The sequence below is a fragment of the Taudactylus pleione genome, unplaced genomic scaffold, assembly GCF_031769625.1.
Source record: "Taudactylus pleione unplaced genomic scaffold, aTauple2 ptg001928l, whole genome shotgun sequence".
In the NCBI taxonomy this organism is placed as follows: domain Eukaryota; kingdom Metazoa; phylum Chordata; class Amphibia; order Anura; family Myobatrachidae; genus Taudactylus; species Taudactylus pleione.
The window spans coordinates 664,037-679,060 of NW_028286325.1; the positions used below are offsets into that span (position 1 = coordinate 664,037).

General features: G+C 46.4%; 1 protein-coding gene across 1 annotated transcript in view; it reads right to left on the reverse strand.

Moving 5' to 3' along the window:
- The window catches only part of LOC148436173 (caspase-8-like), a 141,320-nt gene that overhangs the window by 46,000 nt on the left and 80,296 nt on the right, over window positions 1–15,024 (reverse strand). The window contains exons 5-6 of the mRNA XM_088465250.1: window positions 8,901–8,951; window positions 8,748–8,818 (exon numbers count right to left, since the gene is read on the reverse strand). Coding sequence (XP_088321376.1) covers window positions 8,748–8,818; window positions 8,901–8,951 — 122 coding nt within the window. The remainder of the gene's footprint in view (window positions 1–8,747; window positions 8,819–8,900; window positions 8,952–15,024) is intronic.

A 15,024-nucleotide genomic window follows, 5' to 3' on the forward strand; every position in this document is an offset into this window, starting at 1 on the left:
ACGCAGTGATTACACAAGACTGAGAAACCATCAGTAACATGGAGTACCATCACAGCCTCACACACACACAGGCTCTGACCTTACTCAGGAATTACTAACCTCATCACACACAGTGATTACACAAGTCTGAGAAACCATCAGTAAAATGGAGTACCATCACAGCCTCACACACACTTACACAGGCTCTGACCTTACTCAGAAATTACTAACCTCATCACACACAGTGATTACACAAGACTGAGACACCATCAGTAACATGGAGTACCATCACAGCCTCACACACACTTACACAGGCTCTGACCTTACTCAGGAATTACTAACCTCATCACACAGTGATTACACAAGACTGAGAGACCATCAGTAACATGGAGTACCATCACAACCTCACATGCACTTACACAGGCTCTGACCTTACTCAGAAATTATTAACCTCATCACACACAGTGATTACACAAGACTGAGACACCATCAGTAACATGGAGTACCATTACAGCCTCACATGCACTTACACAGGCTCTGACCTTACTCATGAATTACTAACCTCATCACACAGTGATTACACAAGACTGAGAGACCATCAGTAACATGGAGTACCATCACATCCTCACATGCACTTACACAGGCTCTGACCTTACTCAGGAATCACTAACCTCATCACACACAGTCAATACACCATCACACACAGTCATTGCACAAGACTGAGATACCATCAGTAACATGGAGTACCATCACATCCTCACACACAGTTACACAGGCTGTGACCTTACTCAGGAATTACTAACCTCATCACATGCAGTGATTACACAAGACTGAGATACCATCAGTAACATGGAGTACCATCACAGCCTCACACACAGTTACACAGGCTCTGACCTTACTCAGGAATTACTAACGGCATCACACACAGTGATTACTCAAGACTGAGATACCATCAGTAACATGGAGTACCATCACAGCCTCACACACACTTACACAGGCTCTGACCTTACTCAGAAATTACTAACCTCATCACACACAGTGATTACACAAGACTGAGACACCATCAGTAACATGGAGTACCATCACAGCCTCACACACACTTACACAGGGTCTGACCTTACTCAGGAATTACTAACCTCATCACACACAGTGATTACACAAGACTGAGAAACCATCAGTAACAAGGAGTACCATCACATCCTCACATGCACTTACACAGGCTCTGACCTTACTCAGGAATTACTAACCTCATCACACAGTGATTACACAAGACTGAGAGACCATCAGTAACATGGAGTACCATCAAAACCTCACACACTTACACAGGCTGTGACCTTACTCAGGAATTACTAACCTCATCACACAGTGATTACACAAGACTGAGAGACCATCAGTAACATGGAGTACCATCAAAACCTCACACACTTACACAGGCTGTGACCTTACTCAGGAATTACTAACCTCATCACACGCAGTGATTACACAAGACTGAGAAACCATCAGTAACATGGAGTACCATCGCAGCCTCACACACACTTACACAGGCCCTGACCTTACTCAGGAATTTCTAACCTCATCACACACAGTGATTACACAAGACTGAGACACCATCAGTAACATGGAGTACCATCACATCCTCACACACACTTACACAGGCTCTGACCTTACTCAGGAACTACTAACCTCATCACACACAGTGATTACACAAGACTGAGAACCACCAGTAACATGGAGTACCATCACAGCCTCACACACACTTACACAGGCTCTGACCTTACTCAGGAATTACTAACCTCATCACACGCAGTGATTATACAAGACTGAGAAACCATCAGTAACATGGAGTACCATCACATCCTCACACACACTTACACAGGCTCTGACCTTACTCAGGAATTACTAACCTCATCACATGCAGTGATTACACAAGACTGAGAAACCATCAGTAACATGGAGTACCATCACAGCCTCACACAGACTTACACAGGCTCTGACCTTACTCAGGAATTACTAACCTCATCACATGCAGTGATTACACAAGACTGAGACACCATCAGTAACATGGAGTACCATCACAGCCTCACACACACTTACACAGGCTCTGACCTTACTCAGGAATTACTAACCTCATCACACACAGTGATTACACAAGACTGAGATACCATCAGTAACATGGAGTACCATCACAGCCTCACACACACTTACACAGGGTCTGACCTTGCTCAGGAATTACTAACCTCATCACACACAGTGATTACACAAGACTGAGAAACCATCAGTAACAAGGAGTACCATCACATCCTCACACACACTTACACAGGCTCTGACCTTACTCAGGAATTACTAACCTCATCACACGCAGTGATTACACAAGACTGAGAAACCATGAGTAACAAGGAGTACCATCACATCCTCACATGCACTTACACAGGCTCTGACCTTACTCAGGAATTACTAACCTCATCACACAGTGATTACACAAGACTGAGAGACCATCAGTAACATGGAGTACCATCACATCCTCACACACACTTACACAGGCTCTAACCTTACTCAGGAATTACTAACCTCATCACACGCAGTGATTACACAAGACTGAGAAACCATCAGTAACATGGAGTACCATCGCAGCCTCACACACACACAGGCTCTGACCTTACTCAGGAATTACTAACCTCATCACACACAGTGATTACACAAGACTGAGAAACCATCAGTAACATGGAGTACCATCACATCCTCACACACACTTACACAGGCTCTGACCTTACTCAGGAATTACAAACCTCATCACACACAGTGATTACACAAGACTGAGAGACCATCAGTAACATGGAGTACCATCACAGCCTCACACACACTTACACAGGCTCTGACCTTACTCAGGAATTACTAACCTCATCACACGCAGTGATTACACAAGACTGAGAAACCATCAGTAACATGGAGTACTATCACAGCCTCACACACACTTACACAGGCTCTGACCTTACTCAGGAATTACTAACCTCATCACACGCAGTGATTACACAAGACTGAGACACCATCACTAACATGGAGTACCATCACAGCCTCACACACACTTACACAGGCTCTGACCTTACTCAGGAATTACTAACCTCATCACACACAGTGATTACACAAGACTGAGACACCATCAGTAACATGGAGTACCATCACAGCCTCACACACACTTTCACAGGCTCTGACCTTACTCAGAAATTACTAACCTCATCACACAGTGATTACACAAGACTGAGAGACCATCAGTAACATGGAGTACCATCACAACCTCACATGAACTTACACAGGCTCTGACCTTACTGAGGAATCACTAACCTCATCACACACAGTGATTACACAAGACTGAGAAACCATCAGTAACATTGAGTACCATCACAGCCTCACACACACTTACACAGGCTCTGACCTTACTCAGGAATTACTAACCTCATCACACAGTGATTACACAAGACTGAGAGACCATCAGGAACATGGAGTACCATCACATCCTCACATGCACTTACACAGGCTCTGACCTTACTCAGGAATCACTAACCTCATCACACACAGTCAATACACCATCACACACAGTCATTGCACAAGACTGAGATACCATAAGTAACATGGACTACCATCACATCCTCACACACAGTTACACAGGCTGTGACCTTACTCAGGAATTACTAACCTCATCACATGCAGTGATTACACAAGACTGAGATACCATCAGTAACATGGAGTACCATCACAGCCTCACACACACTTACACAGGCTCTGACCTTACTCAGGAATTACTAACCTCATCACACACAGTGACTACACAAGACTGAGATACCATCAGTAACATGGAGTACCATCACAGCCTCACACACACTTACACAGGCTCTGACCTTTCTCAGAAATTACTAACCTCATCACACACAGTGATTACACAAGACTGAGACACCATCAGTAACATGGAGTACCATCACAGCCTCACACACACTTACACAGGGTCTGACCTTACTCAGGAATTACTAACCTCATCACACACAGTGATTACACAAGACTGAGAAACCATCAGTAACAAGGAGTACCATCACATCCTCACATGCACTTACACAGGCTCTGACCTTACTCAGGAATTACTAACCTCATCACACAGTGATTACACAAGACTGAGAGACCATCAGTAACATGGAGTACCATCAAAACCTCACACACTTACACAGGCTGTGACCTTACTCAGGAATTACTAACCTCATCACACAGTGATTACACAAGACTGAGAGACCATCAGTAACATGGAGTACCATCAAAACCTCACACACTTACACAGGCTGTGACCTTACTCAGGAATTACTAACCTCATCACACGCAGTGATTACTCAAGACTGAGATACCATCAGTAACATGGAGTACCATCACAGCCTCACACACACTTACACAGGCTCTGACCTTACTCAGAAATTACTAACCTCATCACACACAGTGATTACACAAGACTGAGACACCATCAGTAACATGGAGTACCATCACAGCCTCACACACACTTACACAGGGTCTGACCTTACTCAGGAATTACTAACCTCATCACACACAGTGATTACACAAGACTGAGAAACCATCAGTAACAAGGAGTACCATCACATCCTCACATGCACTTACACAGGCTCTGACCTTACTCAGGAATTACTAACCTCATCACACAGTGATTACACAAGACTGAGAGACCATCAGTAAGATGGAGTACCATCAAAACCTCACACACTTACACAGGCTGTGACCTTACTCAGGAATTACTAACCTCATCACACAGTGATTACACAAGACTGAGAGACCATCAGTAACATGGAGTACCATCAAAACCTCACACACTTACACAGGCTGTGACCTTACTCAGGAATTACTAACCTCATCACACGCAGTGATTACACAAGACTGAGAAACCATCAGTAACAAGGAGTACCATCGCAGCCTCACACACACTTACACAGGCCCTGACCTTACTCAGGAATTACTAACCTCATCACACACAGTGATTACACAAGACTGAGACACCATCAGTAACATGGAGTACCATCACATCCTCACACACACTTACACAGGCTCTGACCTTACTCAGGAACTACTAACCTCATCACACACAGTGATTACACAAGACTGAGAAACCACCAGTAACATGGAGTACCATCACAGCCTCACACACACTTACACAGGCTCTGACCTTACTCAGGAATTACTAACCTCATCACACGCAGTGATTATACAAGACTGAGAAACCATCAGTAACATGGAGTACCATCACATCCTCACACACACTTACACAGGCTCTGACCTTACTCAGGAATTACTAACCTCATCACATGCAGTGATTACACAAGACTGAGAAACCATCAGTAACATGGAGTACCATCACAGCCTCACACAGACTTACACAGGCTCTGACCTTACTCAGGAATTACTAACCTCATCACATGCAGTGATTACACAAGACTGAGACACCATCAGTAACATGGAGTACCATCACATCCTCACACACACTTACACAGGGTCTGACCTTACTCAGGAATTACTAACCTCATCACACACAGTGATTACACAAGACTGAGATACCATCAGTAACATGGACCATCACATCCTCACACACACTTACACAGGCTCTGACCTTACTCAGGAATTACTAACCTCATCACATGCAGTGATTACACAAGACTGAGAAACCATCAGTAACATGGAGTACCATCACAGCCTCACACACACTTACACAGGGTCTGACCTTGCTCAGGAATTACTAACCTCATCACACACAGTGATTACACAAGACTGAGAAACCATCAGTAACAAGGAGTACCATCACATCCTCACACACACTTACACAGGCTCTGACCTTACTCAGGAATTACTAACCTCATCACACGCAGTGATTACACAAGACTGAGACACCATCAGTAACATGGAGTACCATCACATCCTCACATGCACTTACACAGGCTCTGACCTTACTCAGGAATTACTAACCTCATCACACACAGTGATTACACAAGACTGAGAGACCATCAGTAACATGGAGTACCATCACATCCTCACACACACTTACACAGGCTCTAACCTTACTCAGGAATTACTAACCTCATCACACGCAGTGATTACACAAGACTGAGAAACCATCAGTAACATGGAGTACCATCACAGCCTCACACACACTTACACAGGGTCTGACCTTACTCAGGAATTACTAACCTCATCACACACAGTGATTACACAAGACTGAGAAACCATCAGTAACAAGGAGTACCATCACATCCTCACATGCACTTACACAGGCTCTGACCTTACTCAGGAATTACTAACCTCATCACACAGTGATTACACAAGACTGAGAGACCATCAGTAACATGGAGTACCATCAAAACCTCACACACTTACACAGGCTGTGACCTTACTCAGGAATTACTAACCTCATCACACAGTGATTACACAAGACTGAGAGACCATCAGTAACATGGAGTACCATCAAAACCTCACACACTTACACAGGCTGTGACCTTACTCAGGAATTACTAACCTCATCACACGCAGTGATTACACAAGACTGAGAAACCATCAGTAACAAGGAGTACCATCGCAGCCTCACACACACTTACACAGGCCCTGACCTTACTCAGGAATTACTAACCTCATCACACACAGTGATTACACAAGACTGAGACACCATCAGTAACATGGAGTACCATCACATCCTCACACACACTTACACAGGCTCTGACCTTACTCAGGAACTACTAACCTCATCACACACAGTGATTACACAAGACTGAGAAACCACCAGTAACATGGAGTACCATCACAGCCTCACACACACTTACACAGGCTCTGACCTTACTCAGGAATTACTAACCTCATCACACGCAGTGATTATACAAGACTGAGAAACCATCAGTAACATGGAGTACCATCACATCCTCACACACACTTACACAGGCTCTGACCTTACTCAGGAATTACTAACCTCATCACATGCAGTGATTACACAAGACTGAGAAACCATCAGTAACATGGAGTACCATCACAGCCTCACACAGACTTACACAGGCTCTGACCTTACTCAGGAATTACTAACCTCATCACATGCAGTGATTACACAAGACTGAGACACCATCAGTAACATGGAGTACCATCACATCCTCACACACACACAGGCTCTGACCTTACTCAGGAATTACTAACCTCATCACACACAGTGATTACACAAGACTGAGATACCATCAGTAACATGGAGTACCATCACATCCTCACACACACTTACACAGGCTCTGACCTTACTAAGGAATTACTAACCTCATCACACACAGTGATTACACAAGACTGAGACACCATCAGTAACATGGAGTACCATCACATCCTCACACACACTTACACAGGCTCTGACCTTACTCAGGAATTACTAACCTCATCACACACAGTGATTACACAAGACTGAGACACCATCAGTAACATGGAGTACCATCACAGCCTCATACACACTTACACAGGCTCTGACCTTACTCAGGAATTACTAACCTCATCACACACAGTGATTACACAAGACTGAGAAACCATCAGTAACATGGAGTACTATCACAGCCTCACACACACTTACACAGGCTCTGACCTTACTCAGGAATTACTAACCTCATCACACGCAGTGATTACACAAGACTGAGACACCATCACTAACATGGAGTACCATCACATCCTCACACACACTTACACAGGCTCTGACCTTACTCAGGAATTACTAACATCATCACACACAGTGATTACACAAGACTGAGACACCATCAGTAACATGGAGTACCATCACATCCTCACACACACTTACACAGGCTCTAACCTTACTAAGGAATTACTAACCTCATCACACACAGTGATTACACAAGACTGAGAAACCATCAGTAACATGGAGTACCATCACAGCCTCACACACACTAACACAGGCTCTGACCTTACTCAGGAATTACTAACCTCACCACACGCTTTTAGTACTCAGGCTGCGTAAGGTATCGCAGTGGATAATTTATGCACGTCCCTGCAACGGCATTCAAACGCACGGGCACGTCTGCGTTTCGCTGACCCCCTCCCCGTCACCACCCTCAATCGGCACTTCCTGTCAATCACTCTGCGATGGGTTAGCATAGGATTCAAGCATGGATAACCTTAAAACCTTGACTGTAATGGCAGAGATTGGGAAACTCTGATATATTGTACTATACACAGGACACCATGCAAGGACATATTGTACTGTACACAGGACACTGTACAAGGACATATTGTACTGTACACACGTCATTGTACAAGGACTTATTGTACTGTACACAGGTCACTGTACAAGGACTTATTGTACTGTACACAGGTCACCATGCAAGGATATATTGTACTGTACACACGTCACTGTACAAGGATATATTGTACTGTACACACGTCACTGTACAAGGCTATATTGTACTGTACACACGTCACTGTACAAGGATATATTGTACTACACACGTCACTGTACAAGGATATATTGTACTGTACACACGTCACTGTACAAGGATATATTGTACTGTACACAGGACACCATGAAAGACACATAGCATAGATTTGGGCAGGGGAAGTGCAGTGAAAAGTAATGGGAGATAATATAAGGAGTGTTGATTTAGGAAATGTTTTGTTGGGAAGTAATGGAGCAGTGATATTGGTGCAGTTTGTAGCTGCGGGTAGCAGTATCTAGAGGGGCAATTATATGGTGTCTAGCTTCTTACCCTCTCAGGCACTGGGGAATCACGGTCTGTCTCTGACCGTGTGCTGCTCACAGTATCATTACTTGCGCTCTCTATAAGAGAAAAAATATATGGCGATAGATCATTCACTAAGAACGTAATCAGTTTTATGGCCACATGAATCTAAGTACATACCTTGTATAGCCAGGTTCTCAATTGTAGTGCTGAGCTTTGCTGCTTCACAACCTGCAGAATTGAAAAACACATTCATTAGAGTCCCAGCTATAGTAAAAGTTATACTTTAAGAATATTTTAAATGATTAACGAAAAAAACTTAACAATTTTCCCATTAAATATATTAATAAAATGCTATTTTCCTCATAAGAGAATTATGTTACAGTATCTGCTTATTCAATACCTAATAATTGCCTTCATTATACGTGTATTTATTGGGATACATTTGTTTTACGTCGACGGTGGTTTACAAAGCCCCACTAAACTCGCTGTTGGATACCGCCTATCCATAAAGAAACCTTTATATGACCAGTACAAGCTTCCAATAGGTGAGTTTGTTTCTATGAGACGTATTAGTGAACAAGTGACTGAGATTCCTGATTATAAATGATGTGCCTATGTGAAGCAAAAAAGAAACCCTTTAGTGAACACCTGAAAGTATTTCTTAAGCTGCATACACACGTAAAGATTATCTGTCCAACCAGCCAGCTAGGTGATTGCTTGGAATGAAAATCTGGTAATGTATGGGAGTAACTGACAATCAGCAATTTGCTCCCAAACGCCGGAAAATGGACAAAAACTGTTGTTTGAACAAATTGTTTAGATCAAACATTTAACAAACTTGTCTGACGCCATTTTCATCTGTTTTCTGGCATTTAGGAGCAAATTGCTGATCATCAGTTACTCCCATACATTACCAGACTTTCATTCCAACCAATCACCTAGTTGGATGGTTGGACAGATAATCTTTATGTGTGTATGTAGCCTAATACCTCTTTTCCACCAAAAACCCAGGTCCGACCTGGGTTTTTGGACATGGTTCCAACCCTGGTCAGACCCAGGTCAGACCCATTTACACTGCACCTTTGATCTGGGTTACTCCCAGGTCAGCCCTGTTCACACTGAACTCAGGTCTGCCCTGCTAAACCTGTGAGGTCATAAAAAGTGGGAGGTGAATGCTCCACAACCATCAATCCTCTTATTTTAGGCATGATCCAGGTCAGATAACCTGGGTTGCACCGTTTACACTGCACCATTACCTGGGTCCATCCTGGGTCCAACCCTGGTAGCTACCTGGGTTGGATTGCAGGGTCACTTGACCCAGGTTATTTTTCAGAGACCCTTTTACACTTAGCTGCGACCCGGGTAGACCCAGCAAAAACCCAGGTTTTTGCTCTGGTGTAAAAGGGGTTTTAGTGAGTGTGATCCATGTCATAAGGAAATTGCTGTTATCACTGACTAGGAAAGAGAGAACAGCACATGGTGGAAACACAAGAAGTCACTAATTTAGTTCTATTGGACTATTCTCTTTAGTGTCTGCTATATGTCTGCTCTTGTGAGAATATTCTATTGTTTGTTTTAAATAGTTTTTTAAAGTTTTGGTATACCTGGGATTAGGACCGAGCCGCAAGATACTTCCTAAACCTTTGTATATAGGAGGTGTCTGTGTATAGGAGATGTCTGTATACAGGAGGTGTGTATATATAGGAGGTGTCTCTATACAGGAGGTGTGTGTGTATATAGGAGAGGTCTGTATACAGGAGGTGTGTGTATATCGGAGTTGTCTTTATGTAAGAGGTGTGTGTGTATATAGGAAAGCTCTGTATACAGGAGGTGTGTATATAGGAGGTGTCTGTATATAAGAGATGTCTCTACAGGACGTGTGTGTATATAGGAGAGGTCTGTATACAGGAGGTGTGTTTATAGGAGGTGTCTATATGTAAGAGGTGTGTATATAGGAGATGTTTGTATACAGGAGGTGTGTGTATATAGGAGAGGTCTGTATACAGGAGGTGTGTATATAGGAGGTATCTGTGTGTATATAGGAGGTGCCTGTATGTAGGTGTGTGTGTATATAGGAGAGGTCTGTATACAGGAGGTGTGTGTATACAGGAGGTGTGTGTATATAGGAGAGGTCTGTATACAGGAGGTGTGTATATAGGAGAGGTCTTATACAGGGGGTGTCTATATGTAAGAGGCAGGGCCGTTTCTAGGGGCAGGCGACCCGTGCAATCGCACGGGGCGCGCTGCCTCCTTCCCCTGCTGTAGAAACAGCCTGTTAACTGCCGGGCGCCCGCTGAGATTCAGTTACCAGTGGGCGCCCGGCAGAGCAGAGCAGCCGGAGACGGAGGCTCCTGCTTCCGGCTTCCGGCTCCCCCAATGTGCACTATGGGAGGACATTATGACGTCTTTCCCATAGTGCAGAGAGAGGAGCATCCGAGCGGAGCGGACGCCAGAGCTGGGGCCAGAGCGGGGCTGAAGGTAAGTATTACTGTTTTTTGTTTTTTTTGTGTGCAGGCAGCCTGGACAATACTTGGGGGGAGGCACTACCACTGGGGGCACTTCTGCTGGGGGAGCCACCACTACTGGGTGCACCTGGGCACAGCTACTAGGGACATTACTCGGGGGCACTTCTACTGGGGTTATTGCTTAGGAGGCACCACTACTGGGTGCATTACTCAGGGGCCAGGGGCACTTCTACTGGGGGCTTTTCTACTTGGGGCACTACTACAAAGGGAGCATTACTATTGGGGGCACTAATACAGGGACATTAATACTGGGGAATTTATACAGGGGACACTACTACAGGGGGCATTACTATTGGGGGCAATACAACTGGGGACACTACTACTGGGGCACTACAACAGGGACCATTACTACTGGGGGCATTACTAATGGGGGTTCTGCATAAGTTACACTACCACTGTGGGCTCTGCATAAGGGGCATAAATACACGGGACACTGCATATGGGGGCAACTACAGGGGACACTGCATAAGGGGCACAAATACACGGGACACTGCATAAGGGGCACAAATACACGGGACACTGCATAAGGGGCACAACTACAGGGGGCACTGCATAAGGGGCATAAATACAGGGGGCACTGCATAAGGGGCAAAACTACAGGGGGCACTGCATAAGGGGCACAAATACAGGGGGCACTGCATATGGGGACAACTACTGTGGGCACTGCATAAGGGGCACAAATACAGGGGGCACTGCATAAGGGGCACAAATACAGGGGGCACTGCATAAGGGGCACAAATACAGGGGGCACTGCATATGGGGACAACTACAGGGGGCACTGCATAAGGGGCACAAATACAGGGGGTACTGCATATGGGGACAACTACAGGGGGCACTGCATAAGGGGCACAAATACAGGGGGCACTGCATAAGGAGCATAAATACAGGGGGCACTGCATATGGGGACAACTACAGGGGGCACTGCATAAGGGGCATAAATACAGGGGGCACTGCATAAGGGGCATAAATACACGGGACACTGCATAATGGGCACAAATACAGGAGGAACTGCATAATGGGCACAACTACAGGGGGCACTGCATAAGGGGCATAAATACACGGGGCACTGCATAAGGGGCATAAATACACGGGACACTGCAAATGGGCACAACTACAGGGGGCACTGCATAATGGGCACAACTACAGGGGGCACTGCATATGGGGACAACTACAGGGGGCACTGCATAAGGGGCACAAATACACGGGGCACTGCATAAGGGGCACAAATACACGGGACACTGCATAAGGGGCACAAATACACGGGACACTGCATAAGGGGCACAACTACACGGGACACTGCATAAGGGGCACAAATACACGGGACACTGCATAAGGGGCACAACTACACGGGACACTGCATAAGGGGCACAACTACACGGGGCACTGCATAAGGGGCACAAATACAGGGGGCACTGCATAATGGGCATAAATACAGGGGGCACTGCATAAGGGGCATAAATACAGGGGGCACCGCATAAGGGGACAACTACAGGGGGCACTGCATAAGGGGCATAAATACACGGGGCACTGCATAAGGGGCATAAATACACGGGACACTGCAAATGGGCACAACTACAGGGGGAACTGCATAATGGGCACAACTACAGGGGGCACTGCATATGGGGACAACTACAGGGGGCACTGCATAAGGGGCACAAATACACGGGGCACTGCATAAGGGGCACAAATACACGGGACACTGCATAAGGGGCACAAATACACGGGACACTGCATAAGGGGCACAACTACACGGGACACTGCATAAGGGGCACAAATACACGGGACACTGCATAAGGGGCACAACTACACGGGACACTGCATAAGGGGCACAACTACACGGGGCACTGCATAAGGGGCACAAATACAGGGGGCACTGCATAATGGGCATAAATACAGGGGGCACTGCATAAGGGGCATAAATACAGGGGGCACTGCATAAGGGGCATAAATACAGGGGGCACTGCATAAGGGGACAACTACAGGGGGCACTGCATAAGGGGCACAAATACAGGGGGCACTGCATAAGGGGCACAAATACAGGGGGCACTGCATAAGGGGCACAAATACAGGGGGCACTGCATATGGGGACAACTACAGGGGGCACTGCATAAGGGGCACAGATACAGGGGGCACTGCATAAGGGGCACAAATACAGGGGGCACTGCATATGGGGACAGCTACAGGGGGCACTGCATAAGGGGCACAAATACAGGGGGCACTGCATAAGGGGCACAAATACAGGGGACACTGCATAAGGGGCACAAATACAGGGGGCACTGCATAAGGGGCATAAATACACGGGACACTGCATATGGGGACAACTACAGGGGGCACTGCATAAGGGGCACAAATACAGGGGGCACTGCATATGGGGACAACTACAGGTGGCACTGCATAAGGGGCACAAATACACGGGACACTGCATATGGGGACAACTACATGGGACACTGCATAATGGGCACAACTACAGGGGGCACTGCATAAGGGGCATAAATACACGGGACACTGCATAATGGGCACAACTACAGGGGGCACTGCATAAGGGGCACAACTACAGGGGGAAGTGCATATGGGGGCAACTACAGGGGGCACTGCATAAGGGGCATAAATACAGGGGGCACTGCATATGGGGGCAACTACAGGGGGCACTGCATAAGGGGCACAAATACAGGGGGCACTGCATAAGGGGCACAAATACAGGGGGCACTGCATATGGGGACAACTACAGGGGGCACTGCATAAGGGGCACAAATACAGGGGGCACTGCATAAGGGGCACAAATACAGGGGGCACTGCATAAGGGGCATAAATACACGGGACACTGCATATGGGCACAACTACAGGGGGCACTGCATAAGGGGCACAAATACAGGGGGGACTGCATAAGGGGAATAAATACAGGGGACACTGCATAATGGGCACAACTACAGGGGGCACTGCATAAGGGGCATAAATACACGGGACACTGCATAATGGGCACAACCACAGGGGGCACTGCATAATGGGCACAACTACATGGGGCACTGCATAAGGGGCATAAATACACAGGACACTGCATAAGGGGCACAACTACAGGGGGAACTGCATAATGGGCACAACAACAGGGGGAACTGCATAATGGGCACAACTACAGGGGGCACTGCATAATGGGCACAAATACAGGGGGCACTGCATAAGGGGCACAACTACAGGGGACACTGCATAATGGGCACAACTACAGGGGGCACTGCATAATGGGCACAACAACAGGGGGCACTGCATAAGGGGCATAAATACACGGGACACTGCATAAGGGGCACAACTACAGGGGGAACTGCATAATGGGCACTTTTGCCTGAGAGCCAGTGGGGGGGGAAGCGTAAGACCTGTCGGGATGGAATGGTAAGGGAGGGGGCTGGAATGGTAAGGGAGGGGGCTGGAATGGTAAGGGAGGGGGAGAGAATGGCAAGGGAGGGGGCTGGAATGGTAAGGGAGGGGAGAGAATGGTAAGGGAGGGGGCTGGAATGGTAAGGGAGGGGAGAGAATGGTAAGGGAGGGGGCTGGAATGGTAAGGGAGGGGGCTGGAATGGTAAGGGAGGGGTGAGAATGGTAAGGGAGGGGGCTGGAATGGTAAGGGAGGGGGCTGGAATGGTAAGGGAGGGGTGAGAATGGTAAGGGAGGGGGCTGGAATGGTAAGGGAGGGGCCTGGAATGAAGTGTGTATTATGTGAATCTTGTTTTTTCAGTGTGTTTTATGTGGTTCTGGATTTAATAATATATTTGAGGTGGAAGTGGTTT